General features: G+C 36.1%; 2 protein-coding genes across 3 annotated transcripts in view; one reads left to right on the forward strand and one right to left on the reverse strand.

Annotated features, from left to right (window-relative positions):
- The window catches only part of LOC149799360 (26S proteasome non-ATPase regulatory subunit 1-like), a 392,984-nt gene that overhangs the window by 294,057 nt on the left and 79,117 nt on the right, over positions 1–19,810 (forward strand). The gene's annotated exons all lie outside the window — the stretch shown is intronic.
- The window catches only part of LOC149799363 (5-hydroxytryptamine receptor 2C-like), a 43,323-nt gene that overhangs the window by 13,197 nt on the left and 10,316 nt on the right, over positions 1–19,810 (reverse strand). The window contains exon 2 of the mRNA XM_089958688.1: positions 13,827–14,992. Coding sequence (XP_089814814.1) covers positions 13,827–14,085 — 259 coding nt within the window. The 5' untranslated portion in view covers positions 14,086–14,992. The remainder of the gene's footprint in view (positions 1–13,826; positions 14,993–19,810) is intronic.

Genomic DNA, 19,810 nt, shown 5'->3' on the forward strand with positions numbered 1-19,810 from the left:
ATTATAGGTATTGTGTTGTAACTTGGTTTGTTGGACAGAGTGACTGTAATAGACAGTATAGTGTTGTAACTTGGTCTGTTGGACAGTGACATTGAAATAGCCATTATAGGGATAGTATTGTAACTTGGTCTGTTTGACAAAGAGAAACAATCCAATAGTTATTATAGGTATTGTGTTGTAACTTGGTTTGTTGGACAGAGTGACTGTAATAGATAGTATAGTGTTGTAACTTGGTCTGTTGGACAGTGACATTGAAATAGCCATTATAGGGATAGTATTGTAACTTGGTCTGTTTGACAAAGAGAAACAATCCAGTAGTTATTATAGGTATTGTGTTGTAACTTGGTTTGTTGGACAGAGTGACTGTAATAGATAGTATAGTGTTGTAACTTGGTCTGTTGGACAGTGACATTGAAATAGCCATTATAGGGATAGTATTGTAACTTGGTCTGTTTGACAAAGAGAAACAATCCAGTAGTTATTATAGGTATTGTGTTGTAACTTGGTTTGTTGGACAGAGTGACTGTAATAGATAGTATAGTGTTGTAACTTGGTCTGTTGGACAGTGACATTGAAATAGCCATTATAGGGATAGTATTGTAACTTGGTCTGTTTGACAAAGAGAAACAATCCAATAGTTATTATAGGTATTGTGTTGTAACTTGGTTTGCTGGACAGAGTGACTGTAATAGATAAGGTAGTATAGTGTTGCAACTTGGTCTGTTGGACAGTGACATTGAAATAGCCATTATAGGGATAGTATTGTAACTTGGTCTGTTTGACAAAGAGAAACAATCTAATAGTTATTATAGGTATTGTGTTGTAACTTGGTCTGTTGGACAGTGACATTGAAATAGCCATTATAGGGATAGTATTGTAACTTGGTCTGTTTGACAAAGAGAAACAATCCAATAGTTATTATAGGTATTGTGTTGTAACTTGGTTTGCTGGACAGAGTGACTGTAATAGATAAGGTAGTATAGTGTTGCAACTTGGTCTGTTGGACAGTGACATTGAAATAGCCATTATAGGGATAGTATTGTAACTTGGTCTGTTTGACAAAGAGAAACAATCTAATAGTTATTATAGGTATTGTGTTGTAACTTGGTCTGTTGGACAGTGACATTGAAATAGCCATTATAGGGATAGTATTGTGACTTGGTCTGTTTGACAAAGAGAAACAATCCAGTAGTTATTATAGGTATTGTATTGTAACTTGGTTTGTTGGACAGAGTGACTGTAATCGATAGTATAGTGTTGTAACTTGGTCTGTTGGACAGTGACATTGAAATAGCCATTATAGGGATAGTATTGTAACTTGGTCTGTTTGACAGTCACTCAGAAATATCTATTATAAGGATAGTGTTGTAATTTTGACAGTGACTTTGTAATAGCTATTATAGGGACAGTGTTGTAATTTGGTATGTTGGACGGTGACTGTTACAAATATTATAGGAATAATGTTGTAACTTGGTATGTTGGACAGTGACTGTTATAACTATTATAGGAATAGTGTTGTAACTTGGTATGTTGGATAGAGACTTTAATAGCTGTTATAGTGATGGTGTTGTAACTTTGACAGTGACTCTGTTATAACTATTATAGGGATAGTGTTTTAATATAGCCTGTTTGACAGAGCAAATCTGATCTACCTTAAATCTAATCTACTCCAGTAACCAACAAATGGAAATTTCTTCTGCTGAGAAGGAAAGGAATCTTCCTGTAGTCAAGTTTATTGCTGTTGAGCAAATTCTTACCAGCTTAAATTGAGCATTATTCAGGGTAGATAACTATAACAAATTTTTACAAGTTAGCATGGAGCCACATTCAGGGTAGATAATTGTTGCGTATGGTAGTATGGATTTACTTGTATTCATTAGGAAACCAATTTTGTCTTTACTTTCAGACATAGATAAGACATAGGTGTCACTTACAATGCTGTCGTTATTTTCGGTATAGGTATCAACGTTGAAATTTTACATTCAGCTCATTTTCTCTAGGACTGTTGAGTGTACAGTCATAAAACTTGTTGGTTGCATTCATTACAGAGAGTAATGCTCATCTCTCGCAAGAGGAGGTCACGGTGACCTAGATTTCTTGCCCCATTGACTTGCTGGGTACACTCTATTTGGAATATGCATTGGTGGAGTAAGTGAGACAGAATGCTGCACAGTTCTTGTTATGGAATTTATGTTTGCTAGAACTGTGAAGTTAATGACCCATCATAATATTTGTTAGGAAGATAGTCTTAAGTATACTACATAACATTACCAGGTACAAAGTTGTAAAGATTAGCATAAAACTACCAACCTGTTACAAAGAAAGTCTTACAGACCTAGCAGAAATGTGCCCCCATTTTAGGTCTCTCACTTTTGTCCATTCCAAAGAGTATCCACTAGTTCAGATACTGATAAAACTTGTTATTAATTTAAAATCATCAAAAATTGTATATTGAGACAAGTCACAGATTGTTAGCCAAATTAAGATGCCCAGTTGCTACCATATAGCATACCATATAGCATTGCTTATAAATTGACTTCAGCTGTGAACAACATAGATCCTGATCTGTCATCATACAGTGTGCCAGCAAATCAGGATCTGTGTTCTGTGTTTTACCAATTACTCCTAGCGCACTGCACAGATCCAGATCTGCAAGCACATTATAGTTCTGTACTGTTTGCATTTTTTACTCGACTGTGAGCACATACGATGATCAAACTTTATACAAACAACCTCTTTAGGTCCCAACAGTGTCTAGTTTAGTGGAGTTTAACTATATTAATAATTATATCTTTGCATATATCGTCTCAGAAATACAAGAGTTAAAAATAAACTGAAAATTTCATAACTGGACCATTCTGCTGCAAGGATATAGCTATACCTAACTTGCCAGACCACCTTTGGAAACCATACAAGTGGTCTTTAAAGACATGTTCTACTTTAATACAAGTCTTTCAAGAAAAGGGGCAGCAGTAGTTAAGTGGGTAGAGTTTCAGACTACTAATTATAGCGTCTTGGGGTTTGATACCCACTGAGGTCAGCTTGGTTGGCTGCCTTATTGTGTCCTTGAGAAAGGTACTTATCTCCCATTTCCTCGGCATGATATGACCAGTAAAAACAAAAAGTTAGAAATACATGTACCATTGAAACCAACAACGCAGAACCAATCTTTCTAGAATTGCTGTATCAACTGTTGAATCAAATTCTCATGTCTCTAAACACAGAGGAGTCCCGAGTGACCGAGTGGTCTAAAGCGCTCTCCGTTACGGATCACTGCCATCTCACCTCTGTCTGCATGGGCTCGAGTCTCGGATTCAGCCATTGTGGGTATGTGAGAAAGCTTGCCAGTAGCTTCTCGTGTGTCGGTGGTTCTTTCCGGGGTTTTCCAGGGTTCTTCCTCCACCATTAATACTGGCTGCCATGTATAGCCTATTGTGTGCTGAAAAATGGCATTAAACCCTACAGCAACAACAACAACTCTAAACACGGGTGATCTGTTATAAAAGGCATTGTCCTTAGGCATATGTTCAGCTGTACCCTGGATGTGTAGAATAGAGACAATGATGGAAGGTTAAAGGCAATGTACAATAGCTGTTAGGAGACTTTGGCTACAGTGGAAGGATATTCCATCTCACCTCAAGTCACCCATTATGAAAATAAAGTTCCATAACCAAAAACATGTACATTGTAAGCCAAAACTCGACTAGAATTGTCCACTTGTACATGAAATCAGGCATTCTTGACAGCACTGTAAATAACTATGGAGAAACCTAGAATTAAAGCATGGAAGGCTCTTCAATAAAAATAATTAAAAAAGTACACCATTACCAATCATTTCAGACTGTACTGCAAGCTATACAATCTTTGAAAAATCCACCAATAAAGTTTCATCAAATGTGCAGTGTTGAAAAAGAGATAAAAATTTAAACAGAACATGGGTATTAGAAGTACTGAGATGAAACAACTAAAGTGAGCTTGCACACAACAGTACTTTGGTTTTTCCTTTCTAATTGGCCTGAATGATCAATGTCCTAGTTCAGAGCACCTTGCTACCAATGCTAATTGCCCTAAGACACAGCTTCCTGAAAGTTCAAAAGGACTGATTTAGTTTAAATGATGCCAACTTCTCAGATCCAAATATTTTGTTTATAGCTGCTGGGATAATAGAGGTGTATTGCAGAATGTCTTCAGAGATTTCTCCTGGCAATCAGGCAGCAATTAGTCTCAAGATTGGCTTTGTAGCAAGGAGTTATTTGCAGGGGCCTCTGTATGGTACACACATAAACATTATATAAATAGTAGAATTGGTAAAAACAGTTTGAATGTCTGTCAGAATGTTGTCTACCAAGAGAGTCAGAGCAGTTGTAAATTGTGCAAATAACTCTCTACTAGCTGTAGTACAATTATGTGCTTCATAAGAATGGGTGCCCACACATAGGGGCAAGGAGGGGTTGCACTTACCTCCTGTCCCCCCGCCCCTCCAATTTCAACTCCAAACATCTTTTGGCCTATATCTGTAAAACTTAATAACTGACTGCTACATGTTTTTTTCCCCCTTGAAAATGACTCTGCAGGTGCCCTTGACACACAGTGTTACTCTTTTCCATCAATATGTATGACCATCCAGTTATATGTTTAGGTTAGTTTCTCATCAGTGGAATATTCATGTTCCATGAACACATTTCTAGTTTATATTCAAATAACAAATATTATTATTGGTTTAAATTACTAGAGTTAACATAATTCAGCATGAAGTGCTTCCAGAACATGTACAGAAAACAAACCCTCCCTCTAGAAATGTTTTAAAATTGCTTATGTAATTCAATACCAGTACATGTACTTGCAGAGCAAATACAGGAAACATAAACCCTCCCCTCCAGGGATATTATCAAAGTGCTCACGTACAAGAAATATGAATAATCTCTTCAGAGATATTACCAAAGTGCTCGTATTGTTCAATATCCAGTGCCTCCAGACCCCATATAGGAAACCTGAACCCTTGCATCACAGAGATATTATAGCAGTGGTAAAAAATATGCTTCTTTTTGTGTAATTATCGCGTCTGTGGTATTTAAAGTTGGAAAGGGGAGAAAACGGGTTCATATTTTCAAAATCAAAAACTGTTGACTTTAATGTCGATTACAATCATATTGATGACTCAGAACTCTCTCTCTTGACAGTTATCTTATTCCTGTTGTGGAGGAGACCAAATTTGTCAAGGTTACTTTCAACTGTAAACTAACCGTTCTTCCATATATTAGATAACTCGGGGACATATGTAAGAAAACATAAGCAGGTGGTTTAATCAGTCATGGCAAGCACAGATTGGGGAGTAGATTACAAGGTCTTGCTCTAGTTATACAGATGATTAGTAAGAACAAAACTTGACTTTTGCTTGATTCTGTATACCCGGTAGATCAGTCTTAAATCTTAAGCTGCATATACTTGATCCGATACCCAGATAGCAAAATGTGAACCACCACTTTATCTCATGCAAACAAAATTGGCTCTTTTGTATACTACCAAACTATTTTCCAATCCATCAAAACCCGTATTCAATGTAGTCTTTAGGCCAAAATACCAAAACCTTGTACGCTCAGAAATTAAATTCCATTCCACAATTTGGCTTATGAATTCTTCCTCATTTAGAAGCGGCATAAATCAGCGTTGGAAATGTTACAAAATTCTGTGTTCCTAAATCACCACCATAGTTGTCAAAATCTCCCAAAATGATATTTGAGCTTTGCTAATTCAGAAAGTCCTCAACAAATCCTGTCCTTTTTCAGAGTAAATTCTGTGAAATCAGAGCCACCTATCGTAGCCATATATCTCTGTATACAAACAGTTAAAAAGATGGAGACTGCATTGGAGCTGGTATTTCTACACCCTATAACCAGTTACTGGGTAAAGCCTTGATGTTTACTACAGAAATTACAGGCATACTCAGAGCTTTGAAATATTTTGAAACCTCATTTTTTTTAAATGTCATCTTTTCAGATGAAAGCCTCACAGAATCTGAAATCTGACTCCCATTAATATCCCAGATACTAAAGAAACATAAAGTAAAGTACGTGTACTTGTACAATCTGGGGAAAGTATTCTGTTCTTTTGGCTTCCTTAAGTCACATTGGCAGGGCTTACCTTATCAGCCGGAAGCCAGGTGATTTATCTGGCTACTTTTTTCTTTACACCCAGCTACATTAAAAAAAAGGTCATGTATCCCCATTGGGAGAGGTTCCCTTTCCCCCACCTACTTTGAACACTCACCTTCCAACTTGGAAGGCCCTGCATACAGATACAGCAATCACTTGTTTCCAAATGGAAGATTCCATTTACTGACTTCAGACAGTGTGCAAAACAGCATGTTCACGAAAATAACTCTACAAACTTAAGAACATGAAACCCACTGTCAGAAATAGTATCCTTCATATAGAACAAATCAGAGATCAGATGGTATGTCCAAATCATGTTATCAGAATGGAGTGTTAGAATTTGATTTTTTTTGTTGATGGCATATCGGACACACATACCTTGCTCATGCACACCTCCAGAAGGATGAACCCTGACCTGAATGTATAACATGCCAGTATATATCAACTGACAGTTGAACACATTCTTGTCAAATATGTCAATTTCAGAAGTATTTGGATATGAACTGCTTAAAGAAACTACATGAAAATGTACCACCCAAGAAAATCGTAAACTTCATAAAGGAATGCAGTTTCTTCAACAGAATTTAATCTATCTATGGATTTTATATGTGTTACCATTATCTTTTATTTTATATACATTTTACAGAATTTTAACATCTTTACATTTTTATCTTATCCATATTGTACTTCATGTTTTTATTACTTGGGAGGGTTTTTCTGCTTGTTTTTGTGCATTTCATTTTAACGCTTTTTAAAAAACTTTACGTTTAGTTTGGTCGGCAAAGCTACTTCTGTGCTGAAGATCCATAATACCATAAAACTCTACATTAAAAGAGAAAAGGAAGACAGGCAAATTCTGTAGCATATAATTATTGAATGCCTCTTTCCCCAAACCATTAATTAATTAGTGATATAAGGGTGATATATAAAAACGGGGTGTGTTTTCTAGCTTTTAATACTGTAATGAAGAGTTTTGTATATTTCTTAATCTGTTTTTTAATTTACCAATCATAAACTTATTCTGAAAATGCAAAGTTGGCTGCTGTGGTTACATTTCCTGTTACCACAAACATTAACATTAATACACTTGGTGTGTTAAGTCGTCAGAGATGCATGGTACAGCTTATGTGGCTGTTATATGAATAGGTCAGATGTCAAGGTCACAGAATATTTCCATGTCATATGTGACATAGAATTTCTTTTTTGCTGTCTGTCAGAACTGAGAGTGGCTCTTTATTTATTTTTTGCACTGCACCATCTTTCAAGAATAGTCGCAAGTTATTCTCATACAAATATCGACTGTTTATCAACTTTTTTCATATGTTTGACCGAAGACCAAGAAATAACATACTGCATTATGGAGAGAGAATGTAATCAGAGAGATGGCAGAATAATTTCAGCTTCTTTAGTCACTGACTGAGTGCCAAATACGACTGCAGTTTTTATTGTCCCTATCCTGTCTTGAACTTTAAAGATTGTAATCCTAACCTTGAACCTCCTAAAAAATTACACAGCCCAGTAAGACTGCCTGCTAACTTAAAGTTTAATCTAACCAAAGAGAGCACTAGAGCCATGCTGCCAAAGTACACTGTGAAAGCACTGGACCAATGCTGCCCAAGTACATTATGAAAGCACTGGAGCAATGCTGCCCAAGTACATTATGAAAGCACTGGACCAATGCTGCCCAAGTACATTACGAAAGCACTAGAGCCATGCTGCCCAAATACGTTATGAAAACACTGGAACCAATGCTGCCCAAGTACATTATGAAAGCACTGGACCAATGCTGCCCAAGTACATTTTGAAAGCACTGGACCAATGCTGTCCAAGTATATTATGAAAGCACTGGAGCCATGCTGCCCAAGTACATTATGAAAGCACTGGACCAATGCTGCCCAAGTACATAGTGAAAGCACTGGACCAATGCTGCCCAAATACATTGTGAAAGCACTGGACCAATGCTGCCCAAGCACATTATGAAGGTACTGGACCAATGCTGCCCAAGTACATTGTGAAAGCACTGGACCAATGCTGCCAAAGTATATTATGAAAGCACTGGAGTCATGCTGCCCAAGTACATTATGAAAGCACTGGACCAATGCTGTCAAATTATATTATGAAAGCACTGGAGCCATGCAGCCCAAGTACATTATGAAAGCACTAGAGCCATGCTGCCCATGTACATTATGTAAGCATTGAACCAATGCTGCCCAAGTACTTTGTGAAAGCACTGGACCAATATTGCCCAAGTGCCTTATGAAAGCACAGGACCATTGTTACCCAAGTGCTAAAAGAAAGCACTGAACCACTGCTGTCCAAGTGCATTATGAAAGTACTGGACAAATGCTACCCAGTTACTTTATGAAAGCACTGGACCAATGCTGACCAAGTGCCTTATGAGCACTGTTGTCAAAGTGCCTTATTCACCTTCTGGACCAAAAACTGCCCAAGTGCCAATCCTTGAATTGTTGAAACTGCCAGAGTAAAACTGTATAGACTTACAGGATCTTGGTTATCATAAAATAAAGTCAATGGGAATTTGGCCTCACTGCTAAAACAGCTGTTTTTCTACTACATCTGGTCCAGTGTAACTGGCATCCCCATCCATAATCATAGGGGTCAGTTTGATAAGATGGAGTGCTCAGCTGTCCCAGCCATAATATAGCTTTGAGGAGGATGAAATCTGCATTCTTGTTTCTGGACTGGCTGCTATCATTTGAGGGGAGGGGGTGTGCATGTTTATATGTACCAGTATGAATCACTGTATAACTCTTTTTTTTCTGGCTGTTTGCAAGTTAAAACTGATTATCAAAGTCATTGCTAAGTGTAAATTTACTTTCGATTTACTAAAGAAAGAATTATTTTAGAAGCTTGTTGGAGCCTAATACTTGCTCCACAGATATTTTTTATTCTAATAATACAACTGTACAATAGTGTTTGCTGTTGTTTGAGAGCCTGAGTTAAAATTGAAGGTCATGAAAAAAAAACAACAGAAAACTTTTCTGTATTAGAGCTATCTGTCTAGCTTATTGACTTTCATATCTGCATGAAATTCTTTTAACAGGCTATAAAATAGATATATCAGACAGCCCACCATAGCCACTTGTGATAAGACCAGGCCATTTCAGCTGCTTGTTGAGGGGGAGGGTCATCTTTGCTAGCCAAGTATACTGTGGAGCCATTCCATCTCAATATAACCCCTTGGTATGAGCCGATTTCTGTGTGATATTAGATTTGTGATTTTGAGACTACATTGCAATATAATGGAGGTTTATTGATTGCAATTAATAAAAGTACCTGGTTGGCTTATCATTCTGATTTTTAAGTCACCAGTCCTTTTCACAGTAGACATTAACCCATATTATATTAATCTTAACAACATTGGAAAAAGCGTGAAGCTTTTCTAGTTGACATGACTAATAATTTGATTGTTCTAAATCAATGACTTTGACTGGCCTGTTTGTGCTGAGACTTCATGTGGAGGTTGTAAGCTGCTTAGAATTGGTACATTTTATTCAGGAATCTGATTGGCTTAGCTCAGTGCTGTCCAACCTTTTTGACACCATGGGCTACTGAAAAATGTTTTTCTTGGAGCCGAGGGCCACAGCAGAAAACTTAAAAGCAACAACTATATAGCTGCTCGATCTCTGGTGGGCCATTTAAAATCAGCTGGCTGCAGGTTGGACAGCACTGGCTTGTCTCTTTACCTCTCTTGAGCAAGACTGATGCATTTTTATTAGGTGATCTTACATACCAGTCTTGGGACTGTATTTTTTAAATGCTATTTTGATCAAACTTCGTATGTAGTTTATATTTTCAGATTCATTGGAGTATTATTATGAGTAAAAGCCATGCTTAGTAATGACTTGATTATTTTATCTGATTGGCTGAGCTTGATGACACATGACTATCCTTCAGATCAAAATTTGACCAAACTTGGTAAATGCTCTTAAGAAGATTTAGATCAAGATTAGTCATATATATATATATATATATATATATATATATATATATATATATATATATATATATATATATATATATATATATAGTTAACTTTGAATTTGATTGACTGAGCTTGTTGCCACTATAGAGAATGAATTTTGATTGGCTGCATTTGTTACTACTCTAGAGACAAATTTTGATTGGCTGAGTTTGTTACCACTCTGGAGAATGAATTTTGACTGGATTGTGATCAGGCTTGACAAATAAGTTTAATCATCATTGTATTGGACAGAATTTTTAATAAATGAAATCAGCACATGTTCAAAAGATGATCTTGCATCTGACTGGCCAAGTTTGATGCCCAAGTCTCTTCATCTAGAGACTTCATTTCTCATCCAATCAAGATGAAACTTGGCAAGTAGGTTTATATTATCAGAATCTTGGGTGGATGCAATTATAGGCAAGAGACAATGCATATTAGTTATGCCTTTATCTTTGGAAATAATTGTTACCATAATTGAGTGAGGTAAAATTGTAAAGTTTGGAATGGTCACATGTTGTGTAATCCTTTCTCTTTGGAGTAACTTTTTTATGCTTGTTTTACTTCAGCCACATAAAACTGCAACCAGAAATCAACTGAAAAATTAGTATAAATTCTGTTTCATATTTCCTTGCCCATTTCTAGGAGAATTATTGGTCCGCTAAAATATTCTCTAGAATTATGGGGTGATGCAACCATGAATGACAGTGTGCTCTGTTTCAGACACACCACAGTCTAGAGCAGGCGTCTGAAACTCAAACTACCCTGAGGGCTGCATGAGGGCATTTTAGATGGCCCAAGGGCTGCACCACATTTGTTATCTTTCTTAACACATTGTGATGCCAACCATTTTGCAGGCCACAGGATATGGCATGGCAGGCCGCATGTTTGAGATCCCTGTTTTAGGGCATGGTAACACCAACACCATTTTTGTGGGACAATGCCATTCATCTTGTGTGTTGTGTGCAAAAAATATTTGTATGGTAGGTTTAGCACACAGATTATAGCTGGTAGAAGTTGGCACTATTACTAGTGAATGTAGCAAAAGGAGGCATGCAGATGTCACTTAAACTGACAGTACTAAACAATTGCTTTCTCATCTTAACTGGAAACTAATAAATATTTAGTGCATGCCACCATCTACTACTCAACTGCACTTAACCCTTTTTGTTTTATGGGGCCAGAAATACTGGATTTTATTACTTCATCCATTGGTGACAATGATCTCTGATCTGAGCTTCCTGATTTGCACTTAGAAGGGGGGGGGCAGAGGTGGCACAAGCAACAAAACAGCAAAGATAATGATGTTTAATGACAACACATCAATGACTGCAATGTATGGATTTTAAACCTCATCTTCCTTACAGGTCAAATGCAGTTTTTAACCTAATATGACATGTCCCATTTGTCTGTAATTATTTTAATGCTCCCTGGGAGTTATAAGATCATTACAGACTTCATAATATGCCAAGACACTATTGCAAAAAGGTGTTTGCATAAAGGGGGGGTGGGGGATACTGATGGGGATAAAGCACACAACCAATAATAGCAGCTAACCCCATTCCCAGTAAAACTGATTCATGTATAGGTTCAGGGCGGCAGTAGGCCTGAAGTCCCCTGTAGACCTATGTTACATCTGATATCAGATTGGTATGTGTTTTAATATAGATCCAATCCATGATGGAAAAGTCTTAAACAATAACCCCTATTTTCTACCAGGTACTACTGGTCAGCTTGTAATTATTCCCTGTTTCTGTGTTGGAAGCAGCTGTCTAGCTTGCAGGGAAATTCTCTGCAGGAAAGTTTATAAACCTATTTGAAGCAGTGTTAGTGTTGTCCTAATTATGGATATTAGTTCTTTAGCCTTGTGTAATTACCCAAATAATTAAGTACTGATGTGATAATGGAAAGTTGCTAGCTTTTAATTCAGCATGTGAGGATCAAAATAGTAATTACTTCAATATTGCCACATTGTATCCACTTGGATTTTTATCAGGTGACATTATGTCTTGATTTGGCAGAAGAAAAATTTAAAAAATCAGACACTCATTATTGGATTTTTTCAAAGAATAGTTGGTAGAAAAGTCAAAATGGGGAATTTTGTTGGCTGCCAGTTTTAAAAGGTAACTGCTTTCATAGATTTATTTGCAAATTGTGAAATCAACCACAATATTTCACTGTTTTTAGAAACATATTTAAAGATATATCATTCTTGAGCTCTGGTATATTCAAGTGTTTAGTCAGGAGTAAGTAAAGCTATTTTTCCAGAAAGATAAAAATTGGGACTTTTGTAAAGAAAGAACCAATAAAACAATATGACAAAAATCCCTCCGAACCTTGTTCCGGAAATTTCATACTAATTAAATTCTTCCAAAACTTGTCTGGTCATTCTGTGAAAGTGATCTCTTAAAATAAAATGTGAATTATTTTCCATTTATGTGTAGTCTTTATATTTTCCTGAGTTTTAATAAAAGGGAGTATCCATCATCCAGTATCTGGGGAGCATTCCTTGTCAAGGTGAAACTGATAGTGGCATTGCCATCCATCATCACCCACAAAACAAGCAGGACAAAAAGATACAATCATCTATTATCTCCAGATAGGGGATCAATCCTTAGCACCAACATATGCATTATAGATTTAATTGTCCAAACTTCAACAAATAATTGTTTGATTTATCCAGACGAATGGCATATCCTTGAAATATTCCTAATAGTATATATCGCAATAGCCAATATTTGAAATACTCCTCTTAGTATATATCTCAACAGCATATCCTTGAAATATTCTTAAGAATATATATATATAATATATTTAGGGCCACATGCGCCATCATGATTACTTTAGTATGAAATTATTTGAAAACTGTATAATTCTTGATGTGGAAGAAATAAGTGATAAATGTTGAAATCATATTTAATAAATCAGTGCCGTTGACTCTTTAAGCTTAGTTCATACCCAACTGCAAATAGTATTGACTATGATCTGTCACCACATAACATCCTCACAGGTCAGGCTCTGATATAAGCAAGAAATTGTAAGTGAACGGTGACATCACTCTAATTGTCCAGCACATTACTGAACGACATATCTGGGATTGAGTTGTTTCTGTATGAATTATGCACGAGGATGTAAATATTGCATCTTAGGTGAATCACTGTACAGCACTTCCTTGCTATAAGGCACCTTCATATAACACGGTTTCTGTTGTAAGGCAAATATGGTCATGGACTACTTTTTGTGAAATTATAGCAAAATTATATGTATCATTTAACTTCATTACGAGAATAATAAAAAAAAGGTGGTATACTCTGTGACTGCCATGGACATTGTTATAATGAGGGAGTACTGTATCATATACCAAGTGCTTCATTATGAGATCATCTCACTGAAAGAAGATATACTTTGTGACTCCCATGGACATTGTTATAATGAGGGAGTACTGTATCATATACCAAGTGCTTCATTATGAGATCATCTCACTGAAAGAAGATATACTTTGTGACTCCCATGGACATGGTTATAATGAGGGAGTACTGTATCATGTACCAGGTGCTTCATTATGAGATCATCTCACTGAAAGAAGATATACTTTGTGACTCCCATGGACATTTTTATAATGAGGTAATAATGTACCAGACTTACCTTGCATATACCTGACATGTACCTGAAATGGAATTGATGCATACCTATAAACTCATTCACCATGCTCAGTGGCATAACTATTAAGCACACCAGAAGGTCTGTGATTGCCAAAGATAGCAGGAAGTAGTTTGTGACACTCTGAAGGCGCTTCTCCATGGAAACAGCCATACACACCAGGATATTTCCAGCCAATCCAAATAGGACAATTGGAAGAAGTAGCATCACCCACCAGTTATATTCAGGGATGTTCTGGGGCATTGAATCGCTACTATTATTCTTACTAACATCTGTCGTATTCCACATTGAATCCAGTCTACAATCATTTCCTGAGTAACACAATAATTTGGAGTGAAACTGTATTTTCTACAACTGGTCAATAGATTTTTTATAGGAATACACACTTTTTGACATGTTCATTGGAAGTCCGTGTTTTTCAGGGTTCAGACTGAACAAGTGATAATGTAATTGTTTGGCCCACTCTCATTAGGTTTTCATACAGTTACAAATAACACTAATTCATTAACAGTGGGCTCATTTTTTTCCTTTAAATTTTATACTGTAGTTTTTACATTATAATAGTAATACTGTGTCCCATTTGAATCAAAACTCTGCAAGGACTTTGTTAGCTGTTCATTCGTATCATTGAAAAGTCCTTAATTGTATTTACAAGTCCTTACTCGCATTTACAAGTCCTTAATTCTATTTACAAGCTCATAATTCCTGTGGTTTATTGACACTGGAAAACCAGAAATCCATGCAGGTGGAACTTGGAATTCACAGAGCCTTTATTTAACAAATATGACGGTGTCAGTAGCGTTACTTCCTTAGATAAGAGGACCTAACTATAACACATATAATGAACGCAGCTTTTATCTAATTGTCCTCACTTCCACTTGAATTTTCAGTTGAATTCCAGATTATGACACGTATAATCAGTCCATTTTCCTCATTAAAGTGTTGTCTGAAGTAATGCAGTATGTACGATAATCAATCTTTTCTGGGGATTGTTTTTACAGTTTTGCAGCCATATTGAATATGTACATTTACTGTTGTACAAGATGTAAATTTCAAATCAACAGGATGCATAGTTATGAAGTAAACTTTATTTATAATGTCCTCATTTTTACGTTTTCTTCTTCTGTGATGTGAAATTAACGTTACTGGACTGATTTGTGACAACAGAGAATGTTACAGCTGCCTCCTGTAATACCTGAAACGAATAGAAAACCATACAGCTGCAATTCATCACTACACTTCCTTTCAGATTTCAAAACTAATCATGTTAACTCTCAGCAAAGGTAGTGAGCATAACTCACATAAATCTTTGAATTTGTCATGCAATTATTAGGTTGAAGTTAGGTAAAATACACTATTAAAAAATAACTTGCATGAAAAACATACATTTACTGAGGATTGTTTACTGTCAAGATAAAATATACTTTTTTTAAATGTAGCTTTTGTGGAAGACATAACAGTTATTGTGGATTTTATACTGTTTAGATAAAACACTATTCAGTTAAATACACTACTGGTTGAATTCTATATTAAAAAAATAACTTGCATGGAAAAATACAATTATTGAGGATTGTATATTGTCCAGGTAAACTACACTATATTAAAATATAACTTGCATGGAAAACATACAATTGTTAGGGATTGTATACTGTTCAGGTAAACTACGCTATATTAAATAATAACTTGCATGGAAAACATACAATTATTAGGGATTGTATACTGTTCAGGTAAACTACGCTATATTAAATAATAACTTGCATGGAAAACATACAATTGTTAGGGATTGTATACTGTTCAGGTAAACTACGCTATATTAAATAATAACTTGCATGGAAAACATACAATTATTTGGGATTGTATACTGTTCAGGTAAACTACACTATATTAAATAATAACTTGCATGGAAAACATACAATTATTAGGGATTGTATACTGTCCAGGTGAACTATGCTATATTAAATAATAACTTGCATGGAAAACATACAATTATTAGGGATTGTATACTGTTCAGATTAAATGCACTAGTTTAAAAAAGCTTATGTGGAAGATATACAATTATTAGCTGTTGAATAATAATCAATTAAAATGCTCTATATTACAAATGTAGCTTTTGTGAAAGACATTAGACATTGGAGATTTTATACTGTTCCAATAAAAAACATTGTATTAAAAAAATAGTTTATGTGGTGGACTACAAAGTGTTATTAGTTGTGCATTATGCAATTACCCATGAGTCACTGTTACATACTCATTGATATGTCAAATCCAACTGCAACTGCTCGTTCACTGGTGGCTGAAGTGATTAGAGCATTTGCCTTATATGCAGGAGGTCGCAGGTTCAAACCCCTGCCCAGTCGTACCACACATATGAAAAAAATCATCCTAGAAACTGTCTCGCTTGGCACTCAGCATTAAGAGGTTAGTGATAGAACTGGTCAGCCTGGTGTCAGGATAATGTGACTGGATGGAACATGATATTAAATGTCTGTGACATGATGCCATAGTGCTAGACATAGTTATAAACTGCCACACTGCAGACATCATAGCAATATGATGGAACAATTGTACTTTAAATATCCAAATCTCACACACACACCAGATCTGCTATCAAATAAGGTTTTGATACTAGTTACTGTAGATATTACTAATTTCCTTATGGTGTTTGATACTAACTGCTGTAGAATTACCATATGGTAATTTTCACTAGTTATAGTAAATATTAATAACTATCTTATGATGGTTGATACTAGCTGCAGTAAATATTACTAACTGCCTTATGGTAATTAATACTAGCTACATTGGATGTTACTAATTACATTATGGTGATTGATACTAGCTACAGTAGACATTACTAATTACTATGTGGTGATTCCTGTCAGCTGCTGCATATATTTTTTTATGCTGATCAATGCTAACTGCAGCATACATTACAAATAATTACTTTGAGCTGATTGATGCCAACTACTGCATACATTACAAATAATTACTGTATTATGATTCATGCCAACTGTTGCATACATTATAAATAATTACTTTAAACTGCTTTAGTGCCTAAGTGGTTGGAGCATCCACCTCAGATGTGGGAGGTCATGGTTCAAACCCCAGCCTACTCATACAAAATAGTTATAAAATGGTAATAGCAGCTGCCTTGCTTGGCGCTCAGCATTAAGAGGTTAGTGTTAGGACTGGTCGGCCTGGTGTCAGGATAATGTGAATGTCTGAGGTCATTTGTCCCCCAGTGTTAGACATGACTGTAAACTGCCACACTGCAGACATCTTAGTGATATGACAGAAAAATTGGTAAAGCTATGTTAAAAATCCAAATCACATACAACACAGTAATTACTTTGTGCTAATTTATGTTAAGTAAAGTTTTTAAAAAAAATCTTAAACAGAAGTCAACCTAGGATGTGGACATGAACACAGATGTCAAAGTGATTGCTGTCAAGCTGCCTCCAAGGCAGGCTCAACAAGATTTAGAGTATGAAAATTTATATAAAAAACAGCATGTGGCATAACCTTGTTGAAATTTGAATTGTTGCAGTTGAGTTTCACATTGCTGAGTAGATATGACCTTGTTGAAACTGATTTTCACATTGCTCGTTACATATGCTCTTGTTGAAATTGAGTTTCGCATTCACATAGATATGATTTTGTTGAAATTGAGTTTCACATTGCACATTAGATTTGACCTTGTTGAAATTGAGTTTCACATTGCTGAGTAGATGTGACCTTGTTGAAACTGATTTTCACATTGCTCGTTACATATGCTCTTGTTGAAATTGAGTTTCGCATTCACATAGATATGATTTTGTTGAAATTGAGTTTCACATTGCACATTAGATTTGACCTTGTTGAAATTGAGTTTCACATTGCACATTAAATATGACCTTGTTGAAATTGAGCTTCACATTGCACATTAAATATGACCTTGTTGAAATTGAGTTTTATATTCACATTAGATATCACCTTGTTGAAATTGAGGTTTACATTGCTCAGTAGAGATCACCTTGATGAAATAGGGTTTCAAATTGTTCTTTAGATATCACCTTATTGGAATTTTGTTTCACATTGCTCAGTAGAACTCACCTTGTTGAATTTGAGTTGCATATTCTTGATGTATGTGACTTTAAATTGAGTAACATTTATGCTCATAGTGGATGTGACCATTGCTCATGGGGGGATGTTACCCTGTGGAAACTGAGCTTCATATTGCTGATGGTGGATGTAACCCTGTGGAAACTGAGTTTCACATTGCTTGTGGTGAATGTTACCCTGTGGAAACAGAGTTTCACATTGCTTGTGGTGGATGTTGCTGTGTGGAAACTTGAGTTTCACATTGCTCATGGTGGATGTTGCTATGTGGAAACTGAATTTCACATTGCTTATGGTGGGTGTTGCTATGTAGAAACTGAGTTTCACATTGCTTATGGTGGATGTTGCTATGTGGAAACTTGAGTTTCACATTGCTCATGGTGGACGTTGCTATGTGGATACTGAGTTTCACATTGCTTATGGTGGATGTTGCTATGTGGAAACTTGAGTTTCACATTGCTCGTGGTGGATGTTGCTAAGCTAAGTGGATACTGAGTTTCACATTGCTCATGGTGGATGTTGCTATGTGGATACTGAGTTTCACATTGCTTATGGTGGATGTTGCTATGTGGAAACTTGAGTTTCACATTGCTCATGGTTGATGTTGCTATGTGGAAACTTGAGTTTCACATTGCTCGTGGTGGATGTTGCTATGTGGAAACTGAGTTCTTGTATAAACTGAGTTTCACATTGCTCTGTCAGTATGACCTTGTTGAACTGGAGTTTCATATTGCTTATAGTGACTGCGACCTTGTTTAAATAGAGTTTCAAGTTCTTGAAATGTACAATAAAACATTTTGAGTGACCTGTGTTATGTGCTGCCACCACCCATCGTTAACAACCATGGATCAGTTTTATGAAATAAATGTACCGTCATGATCAACCACCTACTGAACATGGACCACTTTTAAGCAACATATGTTTCAACACTGTAGTAGGGTCAGTTGACATACTTTTAGACCACCAAAGCAGAACATTTCTGTTTTGAACAACTGTTTTGCAGCAAAATATAAATAGTGTTGAATTTTATTTAATAATTGGCAACCACGATCATTGAGAAGGGTGTGCAGGCAAGGATAACTTACAGCTGCCATTAAAAAGGGTTCACTCACTGCACTGATGCTGTCATTAGCAACTGAGTTTATTATCAGTTATCACCCCAGAAATGACTATGCTCTCAATTAATTCATCTGATGCTGGAAAGAATATCACTGACACTAATTATATTTTATATCACCTGTGAACATATTGGAGCATCTGCTGACTTCATTCTGTGATATCTTCCTTACAATCAGTGGCCTGACATGTCATTACAAGACATTTAGTCCATATTTGATGCACTGCATTATATGAATTCTAGTGAGATATAACGCGCATCTGCAATATTTAGTTCTTAAAGCCATTATATTAGAAAAATGTAATTCTCTTTAAATTTCCATAGGTGCGCAATGAAAACTGTATTTAATGGACAGTAAGGGACAGGTCTACTTTTATTAGTAGCTGAAGTATAGAAAGTTCAGGTGTTCTAGTTGTGCAGGTGTGTGTGATTTGGATTTTTTACATAGCTTTAAAAAAATTTCAGTCATTTAGCATCATGTCCTACCCAGTCACATTGTCCTGACACCAGGCCGACCAGTCCCTACACTAACCTCTTAATGCTGAGTGCCAAGTGAGGCAGCTGTTAGTACCATTTGTACTTATTTGGTATGATTTGGATGGGGTTTGAACCTGCAACCTCCCACATCCAAGGGATATGCTCGAACCACTAGTCCACCAGTACATTTGTCTAGCTGTGTAAACTCAGCATATGTTGTGCAGCTGGAAATGTGTTAATGGAATGGTACCTGTTATTCTCCAAAAGAATTTAAAAATGAAGAATGTAAATCTGAGTGTCAAAATAACCATAAATGAATAATCA

Source organism: Sinohyriopsis cumingii, chromosome 5 (assembly GCF_028554795.1).
Source record: "Sinohyriopsis cumingii isolate HCF-2022 chromosome 5, ASM2855479v2, whole genome shotgun sequence".
NCBI lineage: Eukaryota > Metazoa > Mollusca > Bivalvia > Unionida > Unionidae > Sinohyriopsis > Sinohyriopsis cumingii.